This window comes from Artibeus jamaicensis, unplaced genomic scaffold (genome assembly GCF_021234435.1).
Source record: "Artibeus jamaicensis isolate MK-2021 breed Jamaican fruit bat unplaced genomic scaffold, CSHL_Jam_final contig_851, whole genome shotgun sequence".
Lineage (NCBI taxonomy): Eukaryota > Metazoa > Chordata > Mammalia > Chiroptera > Phyllostomidae > Artibeus > Artibeus jamaicensis.
Window position 1 is genome coordinate 13,512,294 of NW_026521986.1, and position 26,976 is coordinate 13,539,269.

At 50.7% G+C, this 26,976-nt stretch overlaps 3 protein-coding genes and 1 pseudogene across 5 annotated transcripts in view; 1 reads left to right on the forward strand and 3 right to left on the reverse strand.

Annotated features, from left to right (window-relative positions):
• Positions 1-431: 431 nt before the first annotated feature.
• On the reverse strand, positions 432-8,887 carry NPC2 (NPC intracellular cholesterol transporter 2). Of its 2 annotated transcripts, none has more exons than XM_037128165.2 (4): positions 8,720-8,887; positions 5,206-5,313; positions 2,997-3,169; positions 432-1,193 (listed from the first exon to the last, which is right to left on the reverse strand). In XM_037128165.2, exons 1-4 carry the CDS (start codon positions 8,799-8,801, stop codon positions 1,107-1,109), a joined length of 450 nt encoding a protein of 149 aa, XP_036984060.1. In that variant the 5' UTR covers positions 8,802-8,887; the 3' UTR covers positions 432-1,106. The 2 variants fall into 2 exon arrangements, with proteins under 2 accessions (XP_036984060.1, XP_036984067.2); XM_037128172.2 differs by lacking the exon at positions 8,720-8,887 and adding an exon at positions 6,422-7,473.
• Positions 4,151-4,331, reverse strand: LOC119036630 (uncharacterized; annotated as a pseudogene).
• Positions 8,888-9,212: 325 nt separating the features above from the next.
• On the forward strand, positions 9,213-15,066 carry ISCA2 (iron-sulfur cluster assembly 2). Its single transcript, XM_037128180.2, has 4 exons — positions 9,213-9,302; positions 9,545-9,647; positions 9,761-9,876; positions 10,356-15,066. Exons 1-4 carry the CDS (start codon positions 9,232-9,234, stop codon positions 10,528-10,530), a joined length of 465 nt encoding a protein of 154 aa, XP_036984075.2. The 5' UTR covers positions 9,213-9,231; the 3' UTR covers positions 10,531-15,066.
• Positions 15,067-15,150: 84 nt separating this feature from the next.
• Positions 15,151-26,976, reverse strand: part of LTBP2 (latent transforming growth factor beta binding protein 2) — an 88,029-nt gene continuing 76,203 nt past the window's right edge. The window contains exons 20-36 of one of the 2 annotated variants that reach the window (XM_037128195.2): positions 26,240-26,362; positions 25,944-26,069; positions 25,456-25,581; positions 24,515-24,637; positions 24,301-24,426; positions 23,791-23,913; positions 22,979-23,113; positions 22,563-22,688; positions 21,883-22,026; positions 20,852-21,043; positions 20,661-20,744; positions 19,872-20,000; positions 19,409-19,546; positions 19,156-19,323; positions 18,559-18,840; positions 17,370-17,519; positions 15,151-16,891 (exon numbers count right to left, since the gene is read on the reverse strand). In XM_037128195.2, coding sequence (XP_036984090.2) covers positions 16,746-16,891; positions 17,370-17,519; positions 18,559-18,840; positions 19,156-19,323; positions 19,409-19,546; positions 19,872-20,000; positions 20,661-20,744; positions 20,852-21,043; positions 21,883-22,026; positions 22,563-22,688; positions 22,979-23,113; positions 23,791-23,913; positions 24,301-24,426; positions 24,515-24,637; positions 25,456-25,581; positions 25,944-26,069; positions 26,240-26,362 — 2,441 coding nt within the window. In that variant the 3' untranslated portion in view covers positions 15,151-16,745. The remainder of the gene's footprint in view (positions 16,892-17,369; positions 17,520-18,558; positions 18,841-19,155; positions 19,324-19,408; positions 19,547-19,871; positions 20,001-20,660; positions 20,745-20,851; positions 21,044-21,882; positions 22,027-22,562; positions 22,689-22,978; positions 23,114-23,790; positions 23,914-24,300; positions 24,427-24,514; positions 24,638-25,455; positions 25,582-25,943; positions 26,070-26,239; positions 26,363-26,976) is intronic. The other variant, XM_053673272.1, reaches the window with a different exon arrangement.

Consider the following 26,976-nt stretch of genomic DNA (forward strand, 5'->3'; position numbering starts at 1 on the left):
TCCAGAAGCAGGAAATTCTAAGACTTAATTAGTTAGCCATTACTTGCAACTTCACATTTCATTTTTAAGCTTCTAGATTTTCCTGGAAGCAGAAGGTTCCCAAAAGACTATTATGCTTCTTGCCAACTTGTAACCTTACTCCCTGCCCCTGCCTCAATTGCATTCCCTTGACCTTTCAGGTATTCAGCTAGGTGGTGTTGGCTTTCACAGTTTATTTCAAACACACTTGGTGGTATAAGATTATGCAAAATAGAGCAAAACGAGGCCATTTCGTATCAAATAGATAGGTACAGTCTCTTTGGGCAGCAAGGGGGGAAAAGGCTGTTTCTGAGAGCAGTGTCTTTACTGCGCGCTGGGACCATGGGGCTGGGGAGCCCCCTTCCACGGATCTGGGGCACATGCTCTGCAGAAAGCGGTGGCCTATGCACAAATACAGAAGACTGCCAAGATTTTATTTATTCAAAGAAACTTTTTCAGGTGCATAAAGAAGTCACAAATTAATGTTAAACAAACAAACAAACATCTGCTAATTAAGTGTTGCATTTAATGAAAACCACCTAAGACAGAAAAGAAGATAGGACATAATTGCAGAGAACCAGCCACCCAGAGTTGACTTTCTGTTGCAGACCACGCCCCCTCCACAGAACCACTGGGCACCGCTGCAGGAGCTGGAGGTGCTGTCAAAGTCAGCAGGCTTGCTGGTCAGATGCAATGAATGCAGTGAGGCACTTGGAGATGTGACAGACCAGCTGGAGGAACGTGCTTTGAAACCTCTCCTCCACTACGAAGGCCAATAACCCCAAGGCAGATTATTCCATGTCCCTAAGCAGGTTCTGTCTGGGTGGACCCTCCGTATTCCAACAGCAAAAATCACTGAAGACAATTAAATCAACCCCTCCTTTCCTTCAACTGGTTTATAAGACACTACAAGGGCAGTAGTTCTGAGCTCTCAGGATACGGGGTCTTGGTTGCAGGTGAGGTTGAGAGGAATAAGACAACAGCCTAGAAATTCCTTTTATCTTATGGCACTGATTTCGTGTAGATTTGGTTATTCCTCTTCTCCCTCTCTTGTCCCCAGATGGACACACTGGCATCACACAAAGCATCTAGTTTTCCAGCTGAACTGGGATTTCCCAGCAGAAGAAACATTGGTTGTTGTCATCCCGAAGTTCCCACTTCACCACCAGTTTTATCTGAAGCAAGAGGAGAAGAATTGGGAAAAATAAAACTAGCATCTCACCTCGATCCAGAGTTGATCAAACCATGGATCCTAGATGCACGTGGGAACAGACTGCCTAGTTCCTTGCGCTTTTTCCTCAAATCACGCCACCAGGAAGGCTGTGTGGGGTGTGGACAGGGCTGCGTCTTTACACCCAGGAGAGCAAGCCACGCCCCAGCCATGTTTCGGTGTCAGCACCACATGCCAACCGAGCTACCTTATCAGGAATCATTTCTGAAGCATCTTTCCCCATCTTAGGTCAATGGTACATAAATGAAGGCTTACGTGAAAAAATAATTTTTTGTCTAGACAATTTCTCTTGTATGTGGCAATCTGATCCAGCTCTTTCCAACTGTAACCACAAAGAGCAGAGGTTGTTGGGAATAAGGAAACTTGCTTAGAGGCTGGCAACGAAAATATCAAAGCACAAAGGATGTGCAGATATTTAGAAATATCTAAAGACATTTACCGCTGTATGAATTTCATGAACAGCAACTTTTGTGCAATAGCGTACAGTTTCAGCTAACTTCCTTAAACTGTTTTCTGATGATAATATGCCTTATTAGAGATCTCTGATAAACGATGAGCTTTCCCTTCTAATTCTTACTAAATCACCGACACTTTACCGGTCCTTCCTGGCGTGGACAGCAGCTCGCTTGTCATTACGCCTTCCGTGCCCGGCTGCTTCTTTACAACACAGTACTTGAGGGACAGTGATACCCTCAAGGCTCTCGAACCTTGTTTTGTAAGTTTCTCAAGACAAGTATGCATTAACTACTGTTTTATTTAGTGCTTAAATTAGCATAGTTTAAGCTGTTTTTCAAATAAAATGTAACGCACTTACTACCATATATAAAGTGCCTACTATATGTATCAGGCCCTGCCTAGACATTCTGCATAACAGAGGCTCTGAAATGCCCATGATTATCTGGCTCCCCTGCAGATTACTCTATAAATCTGTCTCTGACCTTTAGAGTCTCCGACATCTCTTAAAAACAAATTCCCTACATTAGGGACTCTTAAAAAAAATGTTCTTTAATCATGTGCCATTTCTACAAAATCAATGGCCAGATTGCCCCTGGGTTCTATTTGGGTGAAAAAGGTAATCCCTTTACTTTCTCTGTTCTTTGCAAGATCCATATTTTTAATAAGACAGGGCCCTTCCAGCAGGCTCTGTCTTACCAGTGTTTGGCAGAAAAAGAAGTAGGTATAGCAGGGTGAGTCAGAGGTGAAGGCAGGGGTCAGGAGGGTAGAGGGAGAAAGAAGAGTGGAAAAAGCTACCCCTTCGTTACGGAGCTAACAAGCTGCTGCTCTCTTGTTAACAGATTACCGGAGAAAGCAGGATTTTCTTATGACAACTTGAAACCTTGAACTGTCTGATATCTGGCTAAAATCTTTTAACACTGCACAGGTTTTGGAGTCACAAAACCCGGCTCTCAGTCTAGGCTATAATATTTCTTAGCAGAGTGGACTGTTCATATTGCAGAATTTCATCATCTGTAAAAAAGCAGTATTGCCTCTACAAAGGGTGGTCATGAGAATCGGTGAAATCCTGTATATAAAACTGGTGGACCACAAGGCTACAGACAAAGGACAAAGGGACAGTGAAGAACAGCTGCCACCCCTCACGATGCCTTATTTACCTCCCATCCCTCAGGCTCCTTGCCTTCAAGGAAATGAAGGACTCCCACTCCAGTCTCCTCTCCCTGCCCTCCCTTCATCAGATACCTAATCTAGTCCCAAGGTTTCCAGTGACCTCAGCAACAATGTCACTTACAGAGGGGTATTCGCTCTTCACTGGTAGTTTAGCCATGTAGCTGTAGGTCTTGTTCTTTTCTATGGGGCAGTTGACACCACTCTTACAGCCGTCAGCCTCAGGAATGGCAAAGGCGATCGGGACACCCATCACGATGCCGTGCACCACGGCTTTGCTCCCTTGGGACTGAGTATCTGAGAGAGAGGAAAAAAAAAAGAAAGACAACCAGACAGTGGAGGAAACAGCCTATTTCCAAACTCTAAATAAAAAGGTTAGACGTATTCTCAAGCAACAGCACTGCTTTGATAGCCAGTCCGAGTCCCTACTTATTTCCCAGGGTCTGTTTCTCTTCGCAGTCCTACTCTGCCTCAGTGAACACTGCGGAGCAAGCACTCACCGCAAAAGTTAAAGACATTACTGAATTATGCAAAAAAAAAAAAAGGATCAGTGCAGGTTGTTTTCTTTGCTCTTAACCCCCATTTCACCGCCTTTCATAGTTTCTCGGGACAATCGGAGCTACTTGCATAAATAACCTCATTCAACTAAGTAACTGATTTTTGGCAGTAAACTTTCTATTTAATATTTATATCAGCTTCAGTAGAAGTGTACTGTGTATCTTAAAGAGTTTTAGGAGACTGGTCTCTGAATTCTCAAATAATCCTGCACAGAGGATTCCAGTAGGAATTAAGAGTAAAATACAAGGCAACATGGACAGAAGGAGTAAGGAGCCGACACAGACACACCATGGCCTGTTACAGGGAAGAAAGAGGTAACTGTTTGGAAACTGGGAAAGGTTAGAAAGAGGCACATTTTCTGCCAAGCTCTACGCTTCATATAACAAGATGGGCAGGAGGAAGAAATATAATAAAATTAGGACAACCATGTCCTGACTGGTATGGCTCAGTGGTTTGTGTGCCAGCCTGTGAACTGAGGGGTCGCTGGTTCAGTGCCCAGCCCAGGCACATGCCTGGGTTGTGGGTCAAGTCCCTGGTTGGGGGTGTGTGAGGCAACCAGTGTATGTTTCTCTTGCACATTGATGTTCCTCTCCCTCTCGTTCTCCCTTCCTTCCCCCCTCTCTAAAAATAAATAAATAAAACCTTAAAAAAGAATGAGGGCAACCAGAGTTCTGAGCTGTTAGGTTATTCCAGAGACCCAGAGTACTGGCGCTGCTTCTTCTCTTGTACATCATGCCCAGAGGTACTGTTATACCGGGTCAATGAGTGGAGTGGACGGAGCGAGCTCCTAGCCCAACTCCCTGCTCCAAAAATCCATTTAACATATTGTCCTTGGGTAGAGGGCATGTTAGATATTAAACTGATATTACACTTGATCTTAGCCAGAAGGCCAAGAAGCCATGGGCAGCTTCTTTCCGTCTGGGTTGGCAATTACTTTTGTTAGAAGGTACTTTTTTGTTGTTTGGAACAATAGAGAAGCCAGGGTATCACCCAGGAGAAAAAACAGCTCTGGTACTCAGAGCTGTCTTTAGGCTTAAGGAGGAGATAGATGTGGGAACTCTGAGATTTCTTATCAGACTATCCAGTCTCGATCCACAGAATAGAAAATAAGAGAAGGATTCAAGGTAGATGCCCTTTCTAGAAACCAGGATTTTGCATTGGTCTAGATTCTTGGGAATCTGAAGGTGATGAACGTGGCACCAGAAAGCAACAAGTTCCAATAATATTTCTTCAAACTGTAGAAAGCTCTCAGATTTCTTGATTGCTTCTTGGGTCCCCCGTGAGTTGCCTAAACCTTATAGAGGCGAAGTATGAACTGCTCTTGTATCTTGAGGCAGAACACAGACTTAATAGCTAGAAGGTATACTGCTTAAAATAGCATTTTGGAGGAGTTCCAAAGTCTACAGAATTGGGCTCTGTACTAATAATACTCTGCAGTCTGTAGCTAAACAGAGCTGACATTCCCATAAAAGCCTACTGTGCAATATGGTCCAAAATAGGACATGGAGAAGCCAACTGTCTTCTCTCACCTGTGAACACATGCAAATCTCTCTCTCTCTGCTTAAAGGGAGTCTGGACTCAAGAAAACAGGCATATGGGAGCCCCATATGAGAAAGGTGTCTAAGGGTATAGCTAATCCTGACTTATCCAGGTTGCAAGGGAGGTCACAGAATTCTTGACTGCCACTGCCCTCCCCCACACTTCCATGCTCATTACACTTGAGGCTGATGTTATACTTTAAGGTGAATTTGAAGGTAAGAGCCACTTTTACTCACTACTGGTGAAGGTGACATTGACAGTGTAAGACTGTCCTTTCTGCAGATGGCAGGGCTGAACGGGGCATGGGATCACATTCACTTCCTTTATAACTCCAACTCCGGAACCTGCAAAAGAAAAATGAGTTGAAATAAAAATCATCCCACCCCTCCTTCCATCTCCACAGACTTTAAAGCAGCAAACATCATCCAAGCGATGGCTCATCACAGTCCTCCTCACCGTCTTTGAGTCATGTCCTGGTATCTCTCCACATTAGTGGTCCCCAAGCTTTGTATGCCCCCACCAAGGAGAACAACTTTAGGCACTCATCTGCTATACTCAGATGTGTACTCTCTACTTTGGAAACCTGTGTTCTTCAAAACAAGTATCTTTGAGACAGGGTGTGTGTTTGCATTTTTTTTTAAATTTCAGTCTAAAAAACAACAGAAGTGCTGTTTGTTCACAGTAAATGCTTGACCAAAATAGGCTAAATACAAATCTTTCAAAATCCCATCATCTTGTCCAGGTCCCTGACACTGGACAGCTGAAGGGAGAGAACGCAAGTCAACCGGTGGTTAACGATGCCGGTGACAGGATCAGCTTAAGCTCTGCAACTCAGAGCTTAGCCATCATTGCGGAGAGGTGGACTCTGGGACCTGATGCTGGCGTCTGACATCTCACTGGCTCCGCTACTGACTGTGTAAACCTCCAGGCAAGGTACTTAACCTCCCTGAGGATAATAATAGTACCTACCTCATACGGTAGTGAGCTAATACACATACAGCTCTGAGATAAGTGTTTGGAACATAGTAATGCTATACAGCAGTCCTCCTTCCCCACTGTTTCTCTTCCCATGGTTTCAGTTATCTACAGTCAACTGTGGTCCAACACTATTAAATAGAAACTTCTAGAAATAAACAGTTTCTGAGTTCCTTTTTTTTGCAATTCGTAAGCTTTAAATTTTGAGCAGTGTGATTAAAATCTCACACCATCCCACTCCATCCCGCCAGGGACATGACTCATTCTTTGTCCAGCAGGGCACTTAGTAGCTGATGGTGTGGGTAGTACAGTGCCTGTGTTCAAGTAACTCTTACTTTATTTAATAAGGGCCCCAAAGAACAAGGGTAGTGATACTGGCAATTCAGATACGTCAAAGAGAAGCCATAAAGTGCTCCCTTTATGTGAAAAGGTACGTATGTACAAGAACAAACAGTATATACAGGGTTCGGTACTTACTATCAGCGGTTTCAGGAACCCACTGGGGATCTTCAAACATATTCCCCATGGATAAAGGAGGACTACTGTACAATGTTTGCTCTTATTGTCATCATATCAGGATGACATGAATTGAATCTAGGATAGCTGCTCCTGGGTGGTAAGCAGGTTTCCTTTCAACACACGAGGTGGGCCTCTCCTCTCAAATATACTTTGTGCGGAGACACCATGGATCCAACTGACAGACATCATGAGCTCAGCGTGACAGAAGGGACTTTGTCTCAAAAGTAGAATGCATGAAGACAGAGAGCAAAGCTAAGTTTGAGAGCACATGATCTGCTTTGTAGTCACCGGGTCAGCTTCATCCTATAGGTCCCATAGAATGTGAACTGAGAAACTCAGGTGATGTCCTCTGCCTTCTCAGCCTGCGCCTGCTCTTGGGTGGAACAGGTTCACCTTGCTGACCAACACTGCTCCAGTTGGGTCTGTAAATAAATACCTTGCAGTGTCTTATCCCCAGCTTGCTTCTTCATCATGGCAAAGTTCTCAAACTATACACTCGAGAATTCTCTTCTTTAAGCACTCTGTTCCACTCCGTACTATCTTCCATGGACGGGAGGTGGGGGGGCATGACCATCCAGAACTTTCTAAGCAGTAACCTACTGAAAATCAGTGCCTATGCTAAAGTTTTCTACATCTATCTTCTACCTGCTTCTTTCAAAGCTGGATCACATGATCCAGAAGGAACTGAGTAGAGGGTAGTACTTGTAGCTCTTTCATCCGGTTTTTCACCTGACAAGAGGTTCTTGGACTTGCAATGTCAACAGAATAAACTCCTCAGTTCTAGCCTGCAAAAAATTGCAAAACCACTTTGCTTGGCCCTATTTCTCACTTGAGGAAATGCCACTCCAGGGAAAAGGAGGAACTCAAAAATCTTTTGATGTGGGCTCTGAAGTTTTTACATTGTATTTCCAATTCAAAAGTAAATTGAAAATCTGTAACAGACACCCCCTTCCAGTAAGTTCTTGCCATGGATGTACACCTGCTCTTTTCAAATGAGTAGAAAGACATCTGGATTTAGTTTCCTCAGGTTTTTTTTTTTAATGTTATCACTGAAACCCAAAGCACCTCAAAACACACACTAGTTTTATTAGATGTGAGAACATGGGCAACGTACTCTGTGTGCTTATTTCCTCCTCTGTAAAACAGATTGCGAGGGCTGAACGAATTAACACAGTGTCTTCATCCAAATGCTGGCCACTAAATTTAATGGGGGCAAAAGCAGTAACCTGAGGCGACAATAGCGTCTTTCAAGAGCCAGTCTTCTTGTTCAGTGGAACACCATTTGATAAGTATTAATAGGCCAGTAGTCTTTACTCTTCAATCAATCTGTCCCCTAGCCCCCAACTTTGCTTTCGTTTCAACATAAATTTTGAGGACATAGCGGCGAGAGGGTTCATCCCCTCATTTACTTTTTCAGCAAATATTTTTGAGCAGTCACTATTACTTGGGAACTAGATATAAAGGAACAAACTTATGCTGGTTCCTGTTCTGCTGTGTGACTTTGGGTAAGTTACCTATCATCTATGGAATTCAATGACTGATCTCCAAGTTTCCCTCCAGCTCACAAAGTTTATAAAATTAGTTTCATGCCTCTTTCATTTATTATTACACCTCTTCACTTCATAAAAGTTCGGCTGAAAAAGTTCTGTAGTCTTGACTGAACGAACTCACAATTTCTTCATTCCACTCTTTGTATTTCCCAATAGATTCTAACTACAGCGGCAAAAAGGGTTGTGTCACAAGCTGCGACCATAAGCACGAGTTTTATACATGAAAAAAAATCACAAAATTCCATAACCCAAAGGAAACGCTAACAGGATGAATGATGAAAAGCAAAACTGGCTTGCCAGCAAAAGATAAATTAAAAAGAAAAGCAAACAGAGTAGGCAGGGAGAGGTCATTCAAGATACAAGGCAAAGTAAAAGTTCTGCGCCTCACCCCTCACCCGCCGCGCTGCCTAAGGACCTTCAGTTGTCTGTCCTACAAACTTTGGCAAACTTCAGCAAAAAGCCCATACATCTCCAAGAATGTCCAGGGACCCCAAACACGCGTTCCAAGGACAGAAACAGTTGTGAGCGGTCGAGTTTTCTCGAGGCTGGCACCTTCTCCCCTACCCGAACCCACTCCATGAGGGGTCCCAAGATTGAGCCTAGCCGTCTAAGGGGACCCGCCCAACCTAGAACGGGGTCTCAGCGCGGGGTTCTGAAAGAGGCTCCCGCCGAGAGCGCGGAAACCTCAGATTGGTCTGGGGCTCACCGCAGTCCAAGTAATGCACCGGCTCTGCGAGGGCGGAGGCGCTCAGCGCCAGGAGCAGGAACACCGCGGTCAAGAAACGCATCGCTGCTAAGGAACTTCCAAGCGCGAGGAAGGAAGAAGCGGCTGCCGTAGTCACAAGATAAACCTACCGGGGCGGGGTCGAGGAGGAGCTCAGTCAGAAGCCTTGGGGCGTCAGCCGACAAGGCCAAGACACGCCCACGCCCCGCCCCCCGCTGCGGCCAGCCAGGCTTCGGTCGGTCTCCGCCCCATCCTGCCCACTTCGCAGCCCCGCGGGATTGGGTACATTTCAGCCCGCCTCTCTCTTTGGTTCTCGGTTTTGTTAGAGAGTCTTCGCTTCGCAATGGGAGCCTTTTTAGCCAATAAAAATTCCTCCGCCTCTTGTGTCACCCAATAAGCGTGCTCGAAGGCGGGGTCTCTGCGGGTTCCACCTCCCGAAGCCCAAGTGGAGAAGGGGATTGGGGAGACGCGAGGGGTGGGGTTTGTGGAGGAAGATGGCGGCCTCCTGGGCCTCAACACTGAAAGTGGTGTCGCTGAGAGCGGTCACCCCCTGGTGGAGCAGCAGGTACCAAGCCTAAAAGGGCACTTGGGGAGTGTGTTAGGTTTTGCTCCTTCCAGGACTAGTCGGAAACTAAGGATCGCGGGGGAGGTGTGGATGTAGCGTGTGGCTGTCCAGGGGGAGGTCGTCGGGTTTGGTGAGACAGTGCAGGCAGGAGTCGCCAGGTTTGGCGTGAGGCTGCCCAGGTGGAGAAGGTCTCCAGGTGCCCCTCTGCTCGCGGGCTCATCCTCTTCCTTTGCGCTCCGCAGGCTCCTCGCCGCCTCCGCTGGACCTCAGGCGCATCGGGAAGTGTCGTCCTCCAGCCCCAAGGCTGGCGAAGGGCAGATTCACCTCACCGAGAGCTGTGTCCAGGTAAGAGGGGTGGCAGTGCCCGGACGAGGGCCGGAAGTGCAGGGACCTCCTCTTGGCCCACCTTTCTTCCTTCCTTTGCCTGACATTCCTGATCCCCTCTTCCTGCATTTCAGAGGCTTCTGGAAATCACCCAAGGGTCAGAATTCCTCAGGCTGGAGGTGGAGGGAGGTGGATGCTCCGGATTCCAATACAAATTTTCACTGGATACAGTTATCAACCCCGACGACAGGCAAGGAGGAAGGGGTGGATCCTCAGAGAATGTGCGGGAGGGATAAAAGTGTCTGCAGTTTAAGGCGCACTTTTATTCCAAATTTAAAAGGTTTGCGAAAGATGCTTACCCCCCTTCTTACACTGGGGATACAGTCTAGCTTTGTTGTCTTGATTCAAAATAACTGAGTTCTAGGAGGAAGATTGGCCTGCCTGGGTTATGATTAGGGTTAGGGTTAGGGTCAGGTTCAGGGTCGGTCCATAGGATAGTTGATAGAGTTAGGCTGGACTAGATTCCAGGCCTAAAAATCTAAACATTTTGCAGTATTCATTCCATTGAATCTTCTTGCCTCAAAATCAGCACATTTGGGAGGTAATAGGAATGCTTCCTCTATTTCAGAAAACTGAGGATGTACACCTCTCACATCAGGGCTCAGAGGATGTCCTGTTTTTGGTGTTTATGATATTCATTAATGTTTTCTTTTTTTTTTTTTTTCCCAGGGTATTTGAACAGGGTGGGGCAAGAGTGGTGGTTGACTCTGATAGCTTGGCCTTCGTGAAAGGGGCCCAGGTGGACTTCAGCCAAGAACTGATCCGGAGCTCATTTCAAGTGTTGAACAACCCTCAAGCGCAGAAAGGCTGCTCCTGTGGGTCGTCCTTCTCTGTCAAACTTTGACAGATGACCCTGAGATTCCCACCACTGGTACCGATTTGAGGAGCCTGGGATTAGTAGAACTTTAGTGGTTTCCTTCCAATCATGTTCCTCTCTTATCTCTTAATTTCATTTCCAACCATCCAGAAGTGTTTCTAGTATTTTCAGAATGTGAAACTTTTACTCTTGACTTCATTTCTCCTGCACAGTTTTAAGGTTATGGCTCCAGTGGCTATTACCTAAGATTTAACAACTAGTTGAAACCCAGTATAATCTGTAAAGCCTCCACAGTTCCAAAATTTGAGTTACTTCTCTGGCCTTCAGAGCTGCTTGTACAGCTATGTATAACAGCTTCATTTTAAAGAAAGTCCTTATTAACTTGTATTTTGGGTCAGAGGCACAGATTGGGTATCTTGAACATTCATTACTAGGCCAGAGGGGATGAGAAAGGCAAACAAAATGTTCTCATTTTCATTTCCCCCTCCTGAATGTTCTGGTTGACTTATCCTTATTATCTCTGCAGCTTGTGTTCCACTTCCCATTTGGTAGGGCAGATGCATTTTCTTCTTATACTCAGGAATCTACTAAAACCAAAAAACCCCCCAAACAGGCTTAACCCCAGCTGATACCTGAGTCACTTGAAAAATAGCTTCCATACTCCCACAGACATTTCAAGATTCTGTGATCACTTTGTGACCGAATCTTTTAAGGGTATGTTGCTTTACTTATGGTGCAGAACATCTCTGGTCTTGCACATAGAAAGAACTTATCTCTTAGTTGGACTAGATAGTAGATGTTTAGGGATTTTCTTTTATGTTGGATAACCAGATAAAATGCAGGATGGCCAGTTGAATTTCATTCAGATGAACAACAGGTTATTTTTAGTATAAATATGTCCCAAACATTGCATGAGACATACTTATAGAAATTATTTATTATTTATCTGAAATTAAAATTTAAGTGGGCACCCTGTATTTTTATTTGTTTAAACCTGGCAACTTTAGGGTCACTGAAGGAAAAGCATTTCAAGGCACAAATTCCAGTGAATTTTAAAAGTACTTGCTTGGGTTTGGCATTTAAATAGGTTATAGAGCTAGAAAGAGTTGTGTGTGTGTGGCTGTTAGAAAGAGTTGTGTGTGAGTCAGAACTTTGTGGACAAACAACTGAAAGACAAACATACCACCACCCTGATGAATGATGTACAAATGCTAATGATGGGGAAACCACATCAAATTGATTCTGGAATAATTGTCGATTAAATCCATCTTTTCCTTGCAAGCCTGAAAAGTTTGTTACAGCAAAAACTTGCATTTCTGGACTGGATGGAAACCCTGCTAGACTAGATTAGAATTAAGTTGTTAGATAAAAATAAAATCTATTTCCATTAAAAATGGAAATATAGACTTTAGAGACAAAGAATCTAAGAGAGACACACAGACACTCACATTTTTAACATGGGAAGATCTAGGACTGAGAGAAGATAAACCTGTCTTGTGTGTGTGATGTGCACCAAGAGGAAAGGAGGGGACACTCAGAAACCTGAGCAGATTTCTTAGCAGATTTTCATGGATGGAGGCAGAAACCAGTATGCCGTGAAAGCTTCTGTGTGTAACATCATTGAGACATTGAAAATTGTTGCCAGTAACTGGGCCTGAAAAGATTTTCAGCTCACTCTATGTCCTTTCATCCTCAAAAAGACATTTTGGTACATTTAAGTACCAGAATATTTTTGTGGGTTATTTATTGATATGGGGATTTAAAAACTCAGTGAGCATAAGCATAACAGCATTAGTAGCTAAACATTGGATTGTGGTGATAAATTAGGCGGGAACAGGCTCCCTTGGAATGCCTACAGGTAATTATTATTAATGGGAAAATGGAATTTTGTGTTCAGAAAGGGTAGGTTTACAAGAAATCACCTATTTCACACAAAGCTGTGTGAGGGAACCTGAAGTAACAAGAACTCTTCCACTGCCCTGGCCGGGCAGCTCAATTGGTTAGAGCATCCTCCCAATATGCCAGGGCGCAGGTTCGATCCCCAGTCAGGGCATGTATAAAAATCAACCAATGAATGCATAAATAAGTGGAACAACAATTCAATGTTTCTCTTTCCCTTCTTCTTTCTCAGATCAGCTTTTTAGAAAAGTCTCTGTAGGTGGGTGATACAGAAATTTTAGGAACAAATGATACCATCAAGGTGACAGTAAGCAATTTACTTGGAATAAACAGTAATTGACATACAACAGGTTTAGGATCTTTCGCAGGCACTTTCTGACCAGATGCCTGCTTCCTGGCAGGCCATAAAAGCAGACACCTTCACAAATGTTGCTCATTGAGCAAATTCACTGAGAAAAATTAGTCTTCCAGCATCATTTAGAGGGTGTGAGTGTGTGTGTGTGTTGCCTCCTTTTAAGGGGAGGTTATCAAGGCCCTATTGCAGAATTGATTTTATTTAACTATATGCAAAAAATTACCTGGGGCAGCATGTGCCACCCACCGCCTTTTGCTTTAGCAAAACGTGCAGGAACCAAAGGTGGGGGAGCCCTGGATCTACTTTATGTTGTGAATAGCTTTAGAGGGAGCCCCTAGGTCAACATTCAGATCTTACCTTGTGGAATAACGCTTTAGTTATGTGATTGATAGTGACTAGTGGTATGTGAACTTCAGGGGTCCCACCCACCCTTGGTTCCTCTGTGTGGTATGTAAATTTTAGGTGTCTAACCCACCTTCCCTTCTTTCATGATTAGGGGAAAACGGGCTCAGAGTTAAGATTAGGAAGAACTACTAAAGTAGGTGTCTGAGAAGATACTCTTTTTTTCTCTTTGTTCTGAGAATTGAGCCCTGTTTTTTTTTTTTTTACCATTTGTCAGAAAGCACCCAAGCAGAGGGTGGCCGTTTGGCAGGAACATCCTGTGGAGAGGAGGGGGCAGCTGTCCCTTAACCTCGGGCCCTGAGCTGATGTGAAGCTTGCACTGTCCACTGCAACATTATGGTTCTGTGTGTTTGTTCCAAAGGCAGGAAACGACTTTTCTAGGGATCTAGGCTTGATATTTATGATTGCTTTTTAAAAATACCCTCACCAAGAAGTTATGTTTTATTGATTTTAGAGAGAGAAACAAACATCAGTTGCTTTCTGTATGCTCCCCAACCCAGAATCAAGCCCGCAGCCTAAGCTTGCGCCCTGACTTGGAATTGAGCCCACAGCCTTGTGGTGTGCGGGACGGTATGCTCAGCTGCTGAGCCACCTGGCAGGCCTGTGATTGCTTTTTAAACATCCCTGTCTGCCATTTTCCCATAGGACTGCTTAAGGGAAGTTTGCTTTGAGAAGTTTCAAAAGAATAATCATCTGGTTTTAATTGAAAATATAGTCAGGTGCCTATATATAGAGAAAAAAGGAACATTTAAGTAGTGTATACCCAGCAGGTGTATTTAAAAATATTTTATTTTTTAACAGATAATACATATACAAAATTCCAAGAGGCACAGACGGGGATACAGTGAAAAAGTGTCCCAATTCTGTACCAATCCATCGTGTCATCCTCCCCACAAATCACGTTGTTTCTAAGAATTTCACCCACAGGCATAATCCCATAGATGTAACATGAAATAACATTTGCATGAGAATACTCATTATAGCATTATTTTTAATAGCAAAAGGTAGGAAACAATGGAAATGTCCACCAGCAGGGAACTGATTAAATAAATTATGATTTACCCATCCAATGGAAGAGTATACATTTATAAAATAGAATAAGCTCTTATGTGCAAGCATGAAGCAAAAAAAAGGCAAAGAGTAGAACAGCATGCATAGTATGCTGTTTGTGTTTGTAGTACATGGACGTGTGTGTGCATGAAATATCTCTGGAAGGGCGGACAAGGTGAGGGTTAGGAGGGGGGCCAACGGAGCAGCATTGGATAAAGTGAAGTGCCGGCGCTGGCCGGGTGGTTCACTGGGTTAGAGCGTCATCCGTTTGCAGGTTGGATCCCAGGTCAGGGCACGTACAGGAAGTAACCGATGAGTGCATTAATAAGTGGAACAACAAAGTGATGTTTCTCTCTCCCTCTTTCTCTCTGAAACCAATTAAATGGAAAGAACGTGTGATGCTAATGGCATATTGAGGAATGGGAAGACGTTCTCTGAAATGAGGGGGTGTGAGGCAGAGTCAGTGGGTGTCCGGTCCCCCCCTTCTTTGGTCGAGTGGCGGCGCGTGTCACACTGTGTCACACTGCCCTCCTTCCCCTTCCACCCACGTCAGCAAGGCATCGAGAGCCAGTTTTCATTCATACTTTTCTGTTTAGGGTTCCATAGCAATTAATTGCAATGTTTTGCTATTACAAATAATGCTATAATAAATAACCTCTTACATATGTCATTTCACATTTGGGGGGAATATAGCTGAAGATTAAATTCCTAGAGGTATAGTTACTGATTCAAGGAATGAGTGATTTTGAAAGACGTTTTTATATCCTCTTCAGAAGACTTCTGTCGACTATATTTGTGAGTGCCTCTTTCTACAGATGCTTGCCAGCTGAAAATTAAAGTGTCTCAGTGTGGTTCAACGTGCATTTCTTTTATTTTGAAGGTCAGAATGTTTTTCTATGTTTAAGAACTGTATATTTTTGTCTGCTTAAAACATCTCAACTAGTGCAGTGACCTAGAACAAATTATTGAAGCTTCGCGTGTCTCCATTTCCTCATCTCTAAGTTGGGGATAAAAATAGTAAATAGGATTGCTGGATGAGTAGTGAAATTCGTGTAGCACTCAGCACGGCCCGGCACAGGGCAAGCGTTCAGTGAGTTCCCCTGTGACAGCTGGCACTCAGAGCAGCAGGAAGGACAGGGCAGATTCAGTGAAGAAAAGAGCATTCGTTTCCTCATTCATTTGCATTGCTGTTCGCCAGAGGAGTACAAAGTCGGAGCTTTCCTTGACTTAGCAGAGTAAAGAGCTTTTTCCTGGGGGAACCCAGTCGTGGGCTGTTGGCAGAGCTGGCCAGGAGTGGGCACGGCCGCCACCGGAGTACTCAGACTCTACTGACTTGGTGAAGAAATTGGGTTTAATGTGGAACAAAAACAAAAGAGCCCAGATCTACATTTCTTCATTCTACTGTGGGTCTGAATTCCCAGCTCACCACTGTTGGAGATGGTCTCTACTTGTAAACTCAGAGGAATGCCAGCCAGCCACTTTATGAAGGGGCAGAGGGCAGAGGCTTCTGAGGAGAGAGCACCAACAGCGAAGGTAATCCGGCTTCCCCCCAAACAAGACTCCGCTGGCTTTCACAAGCTAGAAAATAGACCTCTTTATTTTTAGCACATCAAACTGGTGTCCACAAAAGGAGAGCCCAGGAGAAATTTATTTCCTGTAAGAAGCAGTATGTACTTAATTCAGGTCTTGGGAGATGGGTGCTGTGTCTGTGGCAGCCCTGTGCACAGGAGGTACAGTCCTGGGGATATTTGGGGTGCTTATTTACTGGAAGGTTCTGAGTATTTTCTTTAGACTTGCGTAAAGCCCTGGCTCTCCTTTTAAAAATCGATTTCCCCTATTGTTAATGTTGCCCTCTTCCCAGGCTCCTTGCTGCCCTTCACGTGTCTCTCACACTCAACAATCCAGTTTTAGTCTTGCTCCTCCTCCGAGATGAGGGGACCTCCACCCCTCCCTGGGGCCACGGAAGTGGCTGCAGGATGATGTGGCGAAATCCAGTCCAGACCAGATCGGCTGTGATGGCTTTAGGAGGAGGCATTGGAGTCACTCCCCAGACTTCCTCCCATCCTTTTCTGCTCCATAGCGTCTGAAGGACCGTCCCAGGACAGATGTGGGCTGGGCCCCAGTTTTGGAATCATCGGGATGACATGTGAGTATGGCTGGAAAAGGGTGCCTGCAGTGCGAGGCCAAAGGACCTTGCATGTTTGCACAGCTGGAGGGGGGAACGAGGGCCATCCTTTGGTAAGCGTCCCACAGCGAGGCCAGGGCAGGTGGCAGACCGGGCCTCATGGTCAGTGGCTGAAGCATTAAAGCATTTGGTGGTGTTTGAGCCAAGCAAGGGCATGTCAGCATGGAGGCAGTGACAAGCTCACAGCCAGAGCCTAAGCTGGGACAGATGATAAGCAGGCAAGGCTGGCTGGGAGAGGGCCACAGGGCCTCCTGCCGGATGTCTTCGTGGTGTTTTCCCAGCCAGAGAAGCGTCCTCTAGGCCCCCACCGGAGCCCATTTCCAGGTAGCTGCTCACACTGACCCCTCACTGCTACTCCTTGGCAGTGCAGCGGGGCGGCCCTGCCTCAGCCACATAACCTGGGGGGCAGTGGCAGCGGTAGGAGCCCTCCGTGTTCTCACAGTGACCGTGGGCACAGAGTGCAGCAGGCCCGTTCAAGTCATCGCACTCATTCACATCTACAAGGAAGGAAAGGAGAGATGGGGTGGGAGCCCAAGGGCCTGTGGCCTGGTGCTTCTGGCCCTCTGGTCACTGGTCCCAGCCCTGCAGTGGGATTGTAGGTATGGCAGCCAGAGGCTGAAGTTACTGCCCTGAAGTGAGCAACTCAAGGACACAAAGCAGGTGGTATCGAGCCCATACATAGGGTGCCCAGGACAGTGACCGTACTCTTGTCCCTGCCTTTTTTCTGTCTAGGCACCTCCATGGAAAGGGTTAGCACAGCACCTGACCTTCCTTTGGGGCTTTCTCACCGCCGCCGCCCCCCGGCCCGATGTGGCGCTGGGCAGCCTCACTATGGGGCCGCCGTGGGTTTCCCAGCGACCCTAAATTTGGCTGTATGTCTCTAAAGTGAGCCATGGGCCAGTCTGGCTTTTCTGCACGGAGCCATCAATCAGGGCCAGAGTGCTCCGGGCGTTGCCACTCTGACCCGAAACTCACCCATGCAGGCCATGTGGGCCATGTCCAGCTGGAAGCCCTCGAAGCAGTCACAGGTGTAGCCCTCCCGCACGCGCACACAGCGGCCGTTCTCACAGCCGTTCAGGACCCCGCACTCCTCCGCTTGAAGCCCCTCGAAGCCGGCCTGATATTCTGGTGGGAGGAAGACAGGGAGAAGAGGAAGCTGGGGCCGTCCCCAAGGCCCGGACCCTCACCCTGCACTGCCAAGGGTTCGCCCCGTTCAGCTCCTGGGGTGGGGCCGGGGAGGGTCATCAAACTCACAAAAAGATGCTAAAACAAAAGGCAATACTCTAAAAAGGTCATTTTAGGTAAGGTAGACCTTTAAGTGAGACCTTTAAACGAGGCCTCCAAAGGGGCCGGGATTCACTGCTTTCCCGAGGCCAAGGTCCCTGAGCAGTGGGTGTCTGTGCAGTTCTGGGTTTTTTTGTTGTTGGTGGGAAGGCGTTTGGTTAAAAACTTTACTTCTTTTTTTATTTTTTATTTTTGCTGGGAGGTGATTGGCAGCAAAAGTGGATTTACCCTCGTTCAACACAAAGCCAAACTACAACCCTGCCCAACCCTCTTCTCCCTCTAAGCCACGCCCCAGCCCTGAAGGGGCCCCCACCCCGACCAGTCTCAGGGCAGCCAGTCCGCTTCAGTCTGAGTGGGTGGTGTGCCTGTGGCGAGTGCGTGGCCCAGGTGCCAGACCCTACTTCCCCGTTAGAGTCTGAGTCTGGAGTGCTGGGGTCATTGCCCCTTACAAACCAGGTCCCCACAGCAGCCGTGAAGTGGTTACAGCTCCCTGAGTAGCATTTCAGGTCAGCAGCTGGAGCCCCAGAGCAGGTGGTTCTGCACACCCCAAGCGGTGAGGGAGCTGAACCGGGTGGCCCAGTGGGCCTGCTTTCTCCGCCACCGTCTCTCATCTCCGCCTGTGCCCACAGGGACCCTCTGGGGATCAGGACGATGGTGTCCTGAACCTCCACGTCCCCTGTGCTGGTCTGTTGGAGGGAGTTGTGAGGGTCTGATGTGGGCATTTGGAACTGTCCCTTCCCTTGAGTGACCCGGGGAGAGGGCTTGGTGCGTCTTTCCCCTCCCCTGTCCTTGCCCTACTGGCAGGGACCAGCAGGTGGAGGAGATAGAGGTGAAGCAACCTTGGTGCCCGCCTTGTCCCCAATTCTGCAGCAACACAGACCTGGATGGCTGGCCACGTAGTGGGGCTGGAGTTCTGAGGGCTGCAGGGGAGACTCAGGGCCTGGGGTACGGTCCCCTGGGTGGCTGGCTGTGTTGGGGAAGGGCAGCTCAGGGACGGCGTCCTCAGGGCCCAGGTAGTTGTAGAAGGGGGCCCCATCTGGGCCATAGAGACCGTACTGCAGGTCCTCGGGTCCGGGGCCATACTCATAGCCTGGCCGGAAGCGGACCCCGGCCTCCCGCTCCGCTTCGATCCGGGCCACGTTGCACAGCTGAGCGTAGACCTCTGTCGGGGGGGCAGGGAGAGAGGAGGCTGGGCCCACTCCTGGTGATAAGCCTGGTGCTGTCCCCTGGCTCACTACCCGGGGAGGGCGCAGGCTGGGACCACGGCCCTCTGGGAGTTCCCAGCAGTGCTGCTCTCCCCACCTTGCCCCACAGCCTGCCCTACTTTGTCCCCAGACAACAGGGACTGAACACAGGGCCATGGCTCTGGCCGCCCTACTCCTAAGTCCCCTCTTCCAAGGTGAGAGCATTCTCTACACGGAGGCCCAGCCCCGCTCGGAGGTGCCTCCCCGCCCCCCCACAGGCACAGGCCCCGCACCAGAGCTCCTGGGGGGGCACAGAGCACACTGCTGGCTCCAGGCCTTGCCGTCCTGGCAGCAGCACTCTGTGTAGGTGGTGCGGTGCCCGTGCAGGGGTTGGCTGCACACGTCATTGGTGACTTTTTTCCAGCAGATGTCCATGTGGATGTCGTGGTCAGGCAGGTCCTCTGGTGGCAGAGACACAGAGACGCATGAGCGCCGCCCCCAGTTCAGGTCCGCCCCCCGCCGCCCTGCCATCCCAGGCCCACCGACCCATGCCGCCGGTGCTGTTCATGCAGCGCTGCTGGCTGAGGTCCAGGGTGAGGGGTGGGCTGCAGAAGCAGTGGAAGGAGCCTTCCGTGTTCACGCACTCGCCGTTCTCACAGGCCATGTCCTGGCACTCGTCGTGATCTGTGGTGGCAGGAAGAGGGGAAGGGTACACGGGGCAGGGCCACGGTGGCCGGCCCACAGACCCCCTCATGGGCAGGGTTTGCTTGTAACTGCTAATGAAGAGGTGGCACCTGCTTTCCCCTTCCTGCCCCAGCCACGCTCGGGAGGCCCCTCTCTGGGGCCGCTTTTCCGACAGCTCCCCACGGCTCCCCTCACCTCGGCCCTGCCCGCTGCAGCCGGCCTCTGTCCCCGGAAGGGCAACTCCTGGCAAGAAAGGGCCGGCTGGCAGGGCTGGGTGAGCCCCCGGCTGTGGGCCCGGGGTGGGGAGGCTGGAGCGTGTCCTCACCCTCACACTTCCTGCCGGCAGCATTATAGTGGAAGCCGGCATTGCACAGGCAGATGTAGCCAGGAACCGTGTTGAGGCAGCGGCCGTTCTGGCAGAGACCAGGCCCGAACATCGCGCACTCGTCAGCATCTGTGGGAAGGCCAGAAGCAGCGTGAGGCTCGAGCTGGACTCGCTGGGTTGGAATCCTGGCCCTGACACCTGCTAGCTGGGTGACTCCGGCCACTTGCTTAAGTTCTCCTTGCCTCAGTTTTCTACCTAAAAAAATGTAGCGATGACTACTTAACCTCTTACAGTTATGATGAGGATTAAAGGATTAATACATGCAAGATGCTTAAAATAGTGCTGGGTACAGAGCAAGCACTTAGGAAAGCTACTTCATTTTCTGTTATTTCCTTCTCCAGCTTTCGGATCAGGGTGTTCGGACCTGAACTACCCCCTGTGAGTACAGGTCCCCAAAGCTGCCGGCTCCGTCAGTGGGGCCAGGGAGACAGGCGGCTGCCTCTGGCTTTGCACAGCAGCACCCCACTCTCACCCTGTGCCCCGAGACATGGTAGTCAAGACATCGTAGTTTGTTCCTGGGGGTTCTGCCCCGGGGAGCAGAAAAACCAAGGTGGGTTCTGTGAACATTCCCAGGGGAGCTCTGGCCAGAACTCCCAGCCCAAACTCTGGAGGCCCCCAGCCCCAGGGAGTCTCTGGCTGCTTGCAGAGCTGTCCCGGGACCACCCGGAGGACCGAGCTGGGCCAGTTCAGGGGAGTGGAGCCCGGGGGAGGATGCGTGGGGCGGTTTACCTGTGTACATGGTCTGCCCAAACATCCAGGCTCCTTCCACAGGGACGTAGCCTTTGCCACTAGGGCAGATCTCGCTGAATTCAACTGTGGGAAGGCAACCGAGCTCAGAGAGAGGAGGGCTCTGCCCCTTTCTCTCAGTGTCCCCCTGCAAAGCCGACCCCGAGAAGATTTAGGACCATCAGGGGCTTTACCTGAGTCCTGGGCTGGGCAGGGCTCACAGGCGTCTCCCCAGCTGGCACCCTGGGTGCAGCAGCACTCGGCCTTTGTGGTGTTCCGGCCCAGGAGGCTGGCACAGGGTGGCTGGCCCCTGGGCCCAGCGTAGCATTCCATGCGGAGGGGGCCTGACAGGTGGTCCCCCGGCGGGGCCTCGGGGACGCTCTGGCCTGTGTGTGACAGATGCTCCTTGTTACTGTCTGTTCACGGCCCTCAGGGATGCTCTGGCCTTTGCAGACTTACCATTTACATACCACTTCACAGAGCACCACATGCCTTTACCTGTATCGCCTCCCCTGGCGCCCTCCACGACCCCGTGTGGTGCGACATTCTCATCAGCTCCCTTGTGCACGCAGGCAAGTTGGGCGACTTGCCACAACCACCAGCTATTGAGCGGCATAGCAGGGAGCTGACCTCAGTTCCTCGGGTGCCAAAGCCCCTGCTCTTTCCAGCATACACCACCCTGCCTCTGCCACCACAGTGCAGGTGCCCCCTGCCCCTTCCTCTGCTCCACACTTGCACCCTCCCCTCCCCTCCCCCCCTTCCTGTTCTAGGTCCTGCTTTCTTCCCCCCAAGTCAGAGGAGGCCAGCTGAGTCCTAGCCCACCTGAGGACAGAGGCTGCACCCAGCGGCTCTGGGTTGGAGTGGAAAGAGGAAACTCCAGCTTAGCTCTGCTTCCAGAGAGTTTCCTGGAGTTGGACTGAGGGTCCCTCCAAGGCTCAATCTGAGATCCCCAGGGCCACCCCAAGTGGCCTCAGAGCTTCCTGAACCGCCTACAGGGACCCGACAGCCTCCTGGTTATTTCTGGGCCTGGGGCAGAACCCCCTGTTATCTTGACATCTGCTGCACTCTCCGAGTCCTTGCTTCCCCATGCGCCACTCCTAGGCTGTTCCCCTGCCTACGCCGCCGTAGTCCTAGCCCAGGCTCCCCCTCAGGAGCTGGGGTGGAGGAAAAGCAGGCCATAGAGTGGCTGCACGTAATGGTTGGGTCGAGTGTGGAGCGCGCTCACCTCCAGCCACCCGCGGGCGGCAGCGCCCCTCCTGAGCGTCGTACTCCTCCAGGTCGCTGGCACAGAGGCACAGGAAGGAGCCCTCCACATTCTCGCAGAGTGCCGCCCCGCACACGGCCACCATGAGCTCACACTCGTTCACGTCTGCCAGGCATGAGGACAGGCTCGTCGTGGGTGGGGAAGAGGCAGCCCATGCTCTCTGCCCCTGCCTCCAGCCCGGGGGGCAGACACTCATCCCATCAAAAGAACGAGGCTGGGTCTTGGCAGGGGAGCAGAAGTGGGCATGAGTTCGCCGGAAGGAGGAACGGAGGTCACGGGAAGAGAGAGAGAGTGAGGGCGGCAGACAAGGGTCACTAAAGGGACAAAGAGGAAGGGCTCCCCCTCTGCACGTTTTCTGAATGAAGGCGCCTGTTGAGACCCTGAGGTCTCTGGAGAAGGGTGGTGCCTTCATTAATGTGCCTGCTCCCCCACTGGTAGATTGTGCCCACGCTTCCCCTACCAGCTTGGCTGTTGGGGAGAGCTGAAATCGCGCCTCCTTGCCCACTCTGTGCAGACCCACTGTGGAGCCGAGCGACCGTGACCACTTCAGGAGGAGGGCCCCAGGGCCCCCATCCAGGACGGTCAGGGTCTGCGAAGATGGGACCGAGCATCCAGAACCCAGCCACCCCCAGGCTTCTCACCAACACAGTCCCAGCCGGAGGATGAGGTCTCGAAGCCCTGGTCACAGAGGCAGCGGAAGGAGCCCTCCGTGTTGTCGCAGAAGCCGTGGCTCCCACACACGGTGTCGTTGGCACACTCGTCTATGTCTGCGGGACAGTGGACACCAATGTGTGGGGTGTGCTCTCACTCTCTTTAATCCCTGGGAATACTCATTTATGTGGTCTCGTAACACCAAGATCTAGGAAAAGTAACTTCTGAACACAGCACAAGGTAACTAACATTCCTCTTCAGTTTTTGGCAAGCCCTGCTATCTGAAAAAATACAAACTTTCAAAAAGCTGCAAAAGTAGTGTCCTCAGGACAAAATGGTTTCCAGCTGGATACATGAAAGGTAGGTGTCTCCAGCCCTCCCCCGGGGAAGCCCCCTGCCTGCTCACCAATGCAGTCTCCGGTCGGGGCCATGTGCAGGCCGGGCTGGCAGCCCCGGACACAGCGGTAGGAGCCGGGGCTGTTCTCACACCTCCAGGCCCCACACACCGGGTCTCCTTCGTAGTTCTCACATTCGTCAATATCTGTCCCCAGAGCCATGAGAGGGGACAGAAGTGTCCAGGTCACCACTCTGGCCCCACCTCCCTGGCATTACAAGATCATGCCCCTACAACCTCTGGGGTCCTTGATCTAATTTGAAACTACTGTGAGCATCTCAACCCCAAAACATCAAGTTCAGGGTCATTTCTCCTGACCCAGCAGGGACAAATGTCTAAAAGAGAGCTCTATGCTATTTAGGAAAACACTGAGCTCTTAGCCTCCTTTTCCCCACCCCCTTCTCCAGAAAGCAGAGCACTTTATATTTGTCTGCATAAAACCTTCACCGAAGTGTATTACAGAGAGTTGTCTTCATATCTGTCTCCCTTACTCAATTTCAAGATTGCCCGTAACTGTCCATTTGTCCTAGCAAAAGACATCGAACCCAGCAGGTGTTTAATAAATGTCTTTTGAATCAGTTTGGCTTTGAAAACTAGATTGTGTGCTCTGCTAGCAGGGATTATTATGGTCTTCATTTTGTCATCCTTGCACAGTTCGAGTCAGCAGAGGCTCAGTAAATGCATTATCCACTGCGTGATGAATGTGTGGCAAGGGCCCTGCTTCCCGGACCTGCAGTTCCTGGTCCTGGGGGGCTGAGCACCAGGCAGGGGTGGCGGTGGGAAGATGTGGGGCAGAGCCCTGTCCCCCTGCTGGGAACCCTTACCCACACACTCCCCGCTGTCTGGGGAGGGCTGGAAGCCAGTCTCACACAGACAGCTGAAGGAGCCCTCGGTGTTGACACAGTGCCCTCCCAGACACCAGTCCGTGACTGCACACTCGTCCACATCTAAAACAGAGACGCCTGTCAGCAGACCCAGTCACGGGTCCTGAGGGCCCTGGGCAGCTTCTTGTGGGCCGTAGGTAGCCCATGGGAAGGCCAGGGTAGGATAGGGCTCAAGATCAGAGGAAGAGTTCAGAGCTGGAAGCCAGAGGCCAGGCTGGGAGCCCTGGAACAGCAGCTCTGTCAAGGGGAGAAGGGTGACACCAAGGAGTTCGGAGGGCGCATGCCTGCTGTAGACATCGCAGAGGCCCTGGTGAAAGAGTCGCTCCCGACACTTGGCTCCCTCTCATTGCTTTCTGACGCCCACATTCCCATCCCAAGAGCTGTACTCTAGACACAGGCTCTAGCGCCCTCTGCTGCTGACAAGTGGACATGGCCAAACTGTCTTCTCACCCTGGCAGCTGGCGCCTCCCTCGCCGCTAACAAAGCCGGGTGCGCAGAGACAGAAGAAGGACCCATGGCTGTTGAGGCACTCGCCGTGGGGCGCGCAGTACTCCTCTCCCATGCACTCATCCACATCTGCAGGGAGAAGATAGGCAGTGGTGTCTCCTGGAGAATATCCCTGCCTCCCTACACAGTCTGCGGTGTGGGGACCTGAGCCACTCACCCTCACACACAGTGCCATTGGCCAGCAGGAAGCCCAGGGGACACAGGCACTGGTAGGAGCCGGGTGTGTTCTTGCACTCGCCTCCCAGGCAGTTGCTTTGGAGGTCTTCACACTCATCCACATCTGCAGAGTCACACGAGAGGAAGGAGACTGATGGCAGCACCTCCCAAGGACAGGATCCAGTGGGGGAGGTCTCCAGAGGGCCTGTCCCCTGTCTGGGGAGCCTGGCCCCAAAGAGACATCGTCCGCTTGGAGAGCAGCACAGCTTGTGTAAGGGAGCCTGCAGGGAGCTAGACGACTGAAGCTCCCCCCACTTCTGCCCCAGCCCAGCAGGCTCCGCTGCCTCCTGGCTGGGCTTCTGCAGCTGCCCCTACAGTGCCCACCATGGGGACACTCGGCATCTCAGCAACCCTGGCCTGGGACAGCCAAACCCCAGTGCCCTCGTGGCTGAGATGGCTTAGGTTTTACTGAGAAGCAGCGGGAAACAAATGAGAAACAAACCAAGGAAACATACACACAACCTGAGGAGGTAACAGAAACTAGATCCTTCAAACTGGCCTGAGATTCCCTGTTACAGGGAATCCCTGTTACGCTTTTCAAAATACTGTTCCAGCACCACCCTTAAGAGGAACCTCCGGGGAGCTTGTCAGAAAACAGACCCCAAGCTCCCCACCCCCAGGCCCCCCCCCCGACAGAGGTTCATTTACATCTGGGACAAGGCCCAGGAGCTGCATTTGCCCAGCAAGGCTGACGCCCACTGAAGCTTGTGACCCAGTGACTCATCAGCCCCTAGACCCAGACCTGTAGGTGTCCACAGTGAGCCCACCATCTGAGGTGGACAGAGGGGCCCATGGTCTAGGCACAGACCCTGCTGTGTCCTGGCCACTTCCTTCTCTAAGTGTGATGGGTTAGCCTCCCTCATCGGCTGCAGGGGCTCTTACCTTCACAGGTGTGGCCCTGGGGGGTGGGCCGGTAGCCCTGGTTACAGGCCCTGCAGGAGAAGGAGCCGGCAGTGTTGGCGCAGACTCCTGAGGGGCAGACTCCCGGAAAGGCGCACTCGTCTAGGTCTGGGGCAGACAGGGGCGGTCACCCAGGGGCTTGGGAGGGCTTCCTTCACCTGGTGAGGCAGGAACCTGCCACACCCCTGACCTTTCTGTCTGAGCTTGAAAGACTCTCTCCGCTGTAAGCTTCCCTCTGGTCTCTGTGGCTCCCCTTTCTTCCTGTCTTCACCTCTGAACTTGGGGATCATGACCACAGAAGCTCTCCTTGGAGCCAAGTCCATGGACAGGGTGCTCTGGCCTAGCCTGGAGACCCTCAGCATTAGCCCAAAGCTAGGGGACAAATGGAGTATTCTCTGGAAGGTAGGAGGGCCTCTATCATATTCCCAGTCCGTCTCTGCCACCCGCCCCCCCCCCCCCCCGCAGGTTACCTTCGCAGGCAGTGCCGTCTTCATTCACCCAGTACCCACTCTCGCAGGCCGAGCAGGCGAAGGAGCCCTCGGTGTTGAGGCAGAGGCCCGTGGGGCAGGAGGCCCGGCTGGCACACTCGTTGACATCTGAAACAGGCCATGGAGTCCTGTGTGGGACTCTGCAGGACAGACAGGCCAGGACTGACAGGTGGGCGGGCGCAGGGGCTGCGGCCCAGGGCGGGTCAGGACAGGGCACACACGGGGGAGGAGCAGCCGACTGGTTTGATGAGGAGGAGGGCGCTTCAGCGTCTGCCTACCTTGGCAGCTCTTCCCATCCGAGGTGACCTCGTAGCCCTGCTCACAAGAGCATCTAAAGGAGCCCTCCAGGTTGCTGCACCTTCCGTGGGCGCAGACCCCAGGGGTCAGACACTCATTCACATCTGTGGGTGAGAAGCCCAGGATGGCAGCCGGCCTCCTCTCCTTCATGCAGCCCCCTCTGTCAGGCTTAGAGCACCTCCGTTATGAGGCCGGGGAGCCACCCTCAGAGGACCCACCGGCCACCCCAGGGAAGGGGTGGGGTCAGTCCTACATCTGGCCCCACACTCTGGTCCAGGGTGGCCCGGGATGCCCTTCCCCACTGAGTGCACTTCATCGCTCTCCAATGATGCCGAGAAAAGGGGGTCAGGTCCCTCAGCCCTGGGGCTGGTGTGGCCCATCCAAGGACACCTAGAGTGAAGTGTCCAAACCCTTGACTTGCCTAACCATGGCCCTGAACCTCTCTAGCTTTATACCTGCCAGCCAAACTGGTACAATCTCATGTTCCCGGCTTCCCAAGCAGCATTAAAAGGTGAGTTGGCAATGCCGAGAAAGGCCAAGCTAGGCCTGGGCGGCCGAAGGGCAGTGTCAAGGGCCTGGGAAAGGTCTGCCCTCTCCAGAGCCTCAAAGCATCTACTCATGACTCAGCCCCTCCTGGCATTCTGAACCCTGGGCCCTTCTTCTTGCGGGGGCTGCGGGGAAAGCGCTTCCTCCTACAACTGACACGCAGCCCCCTGTG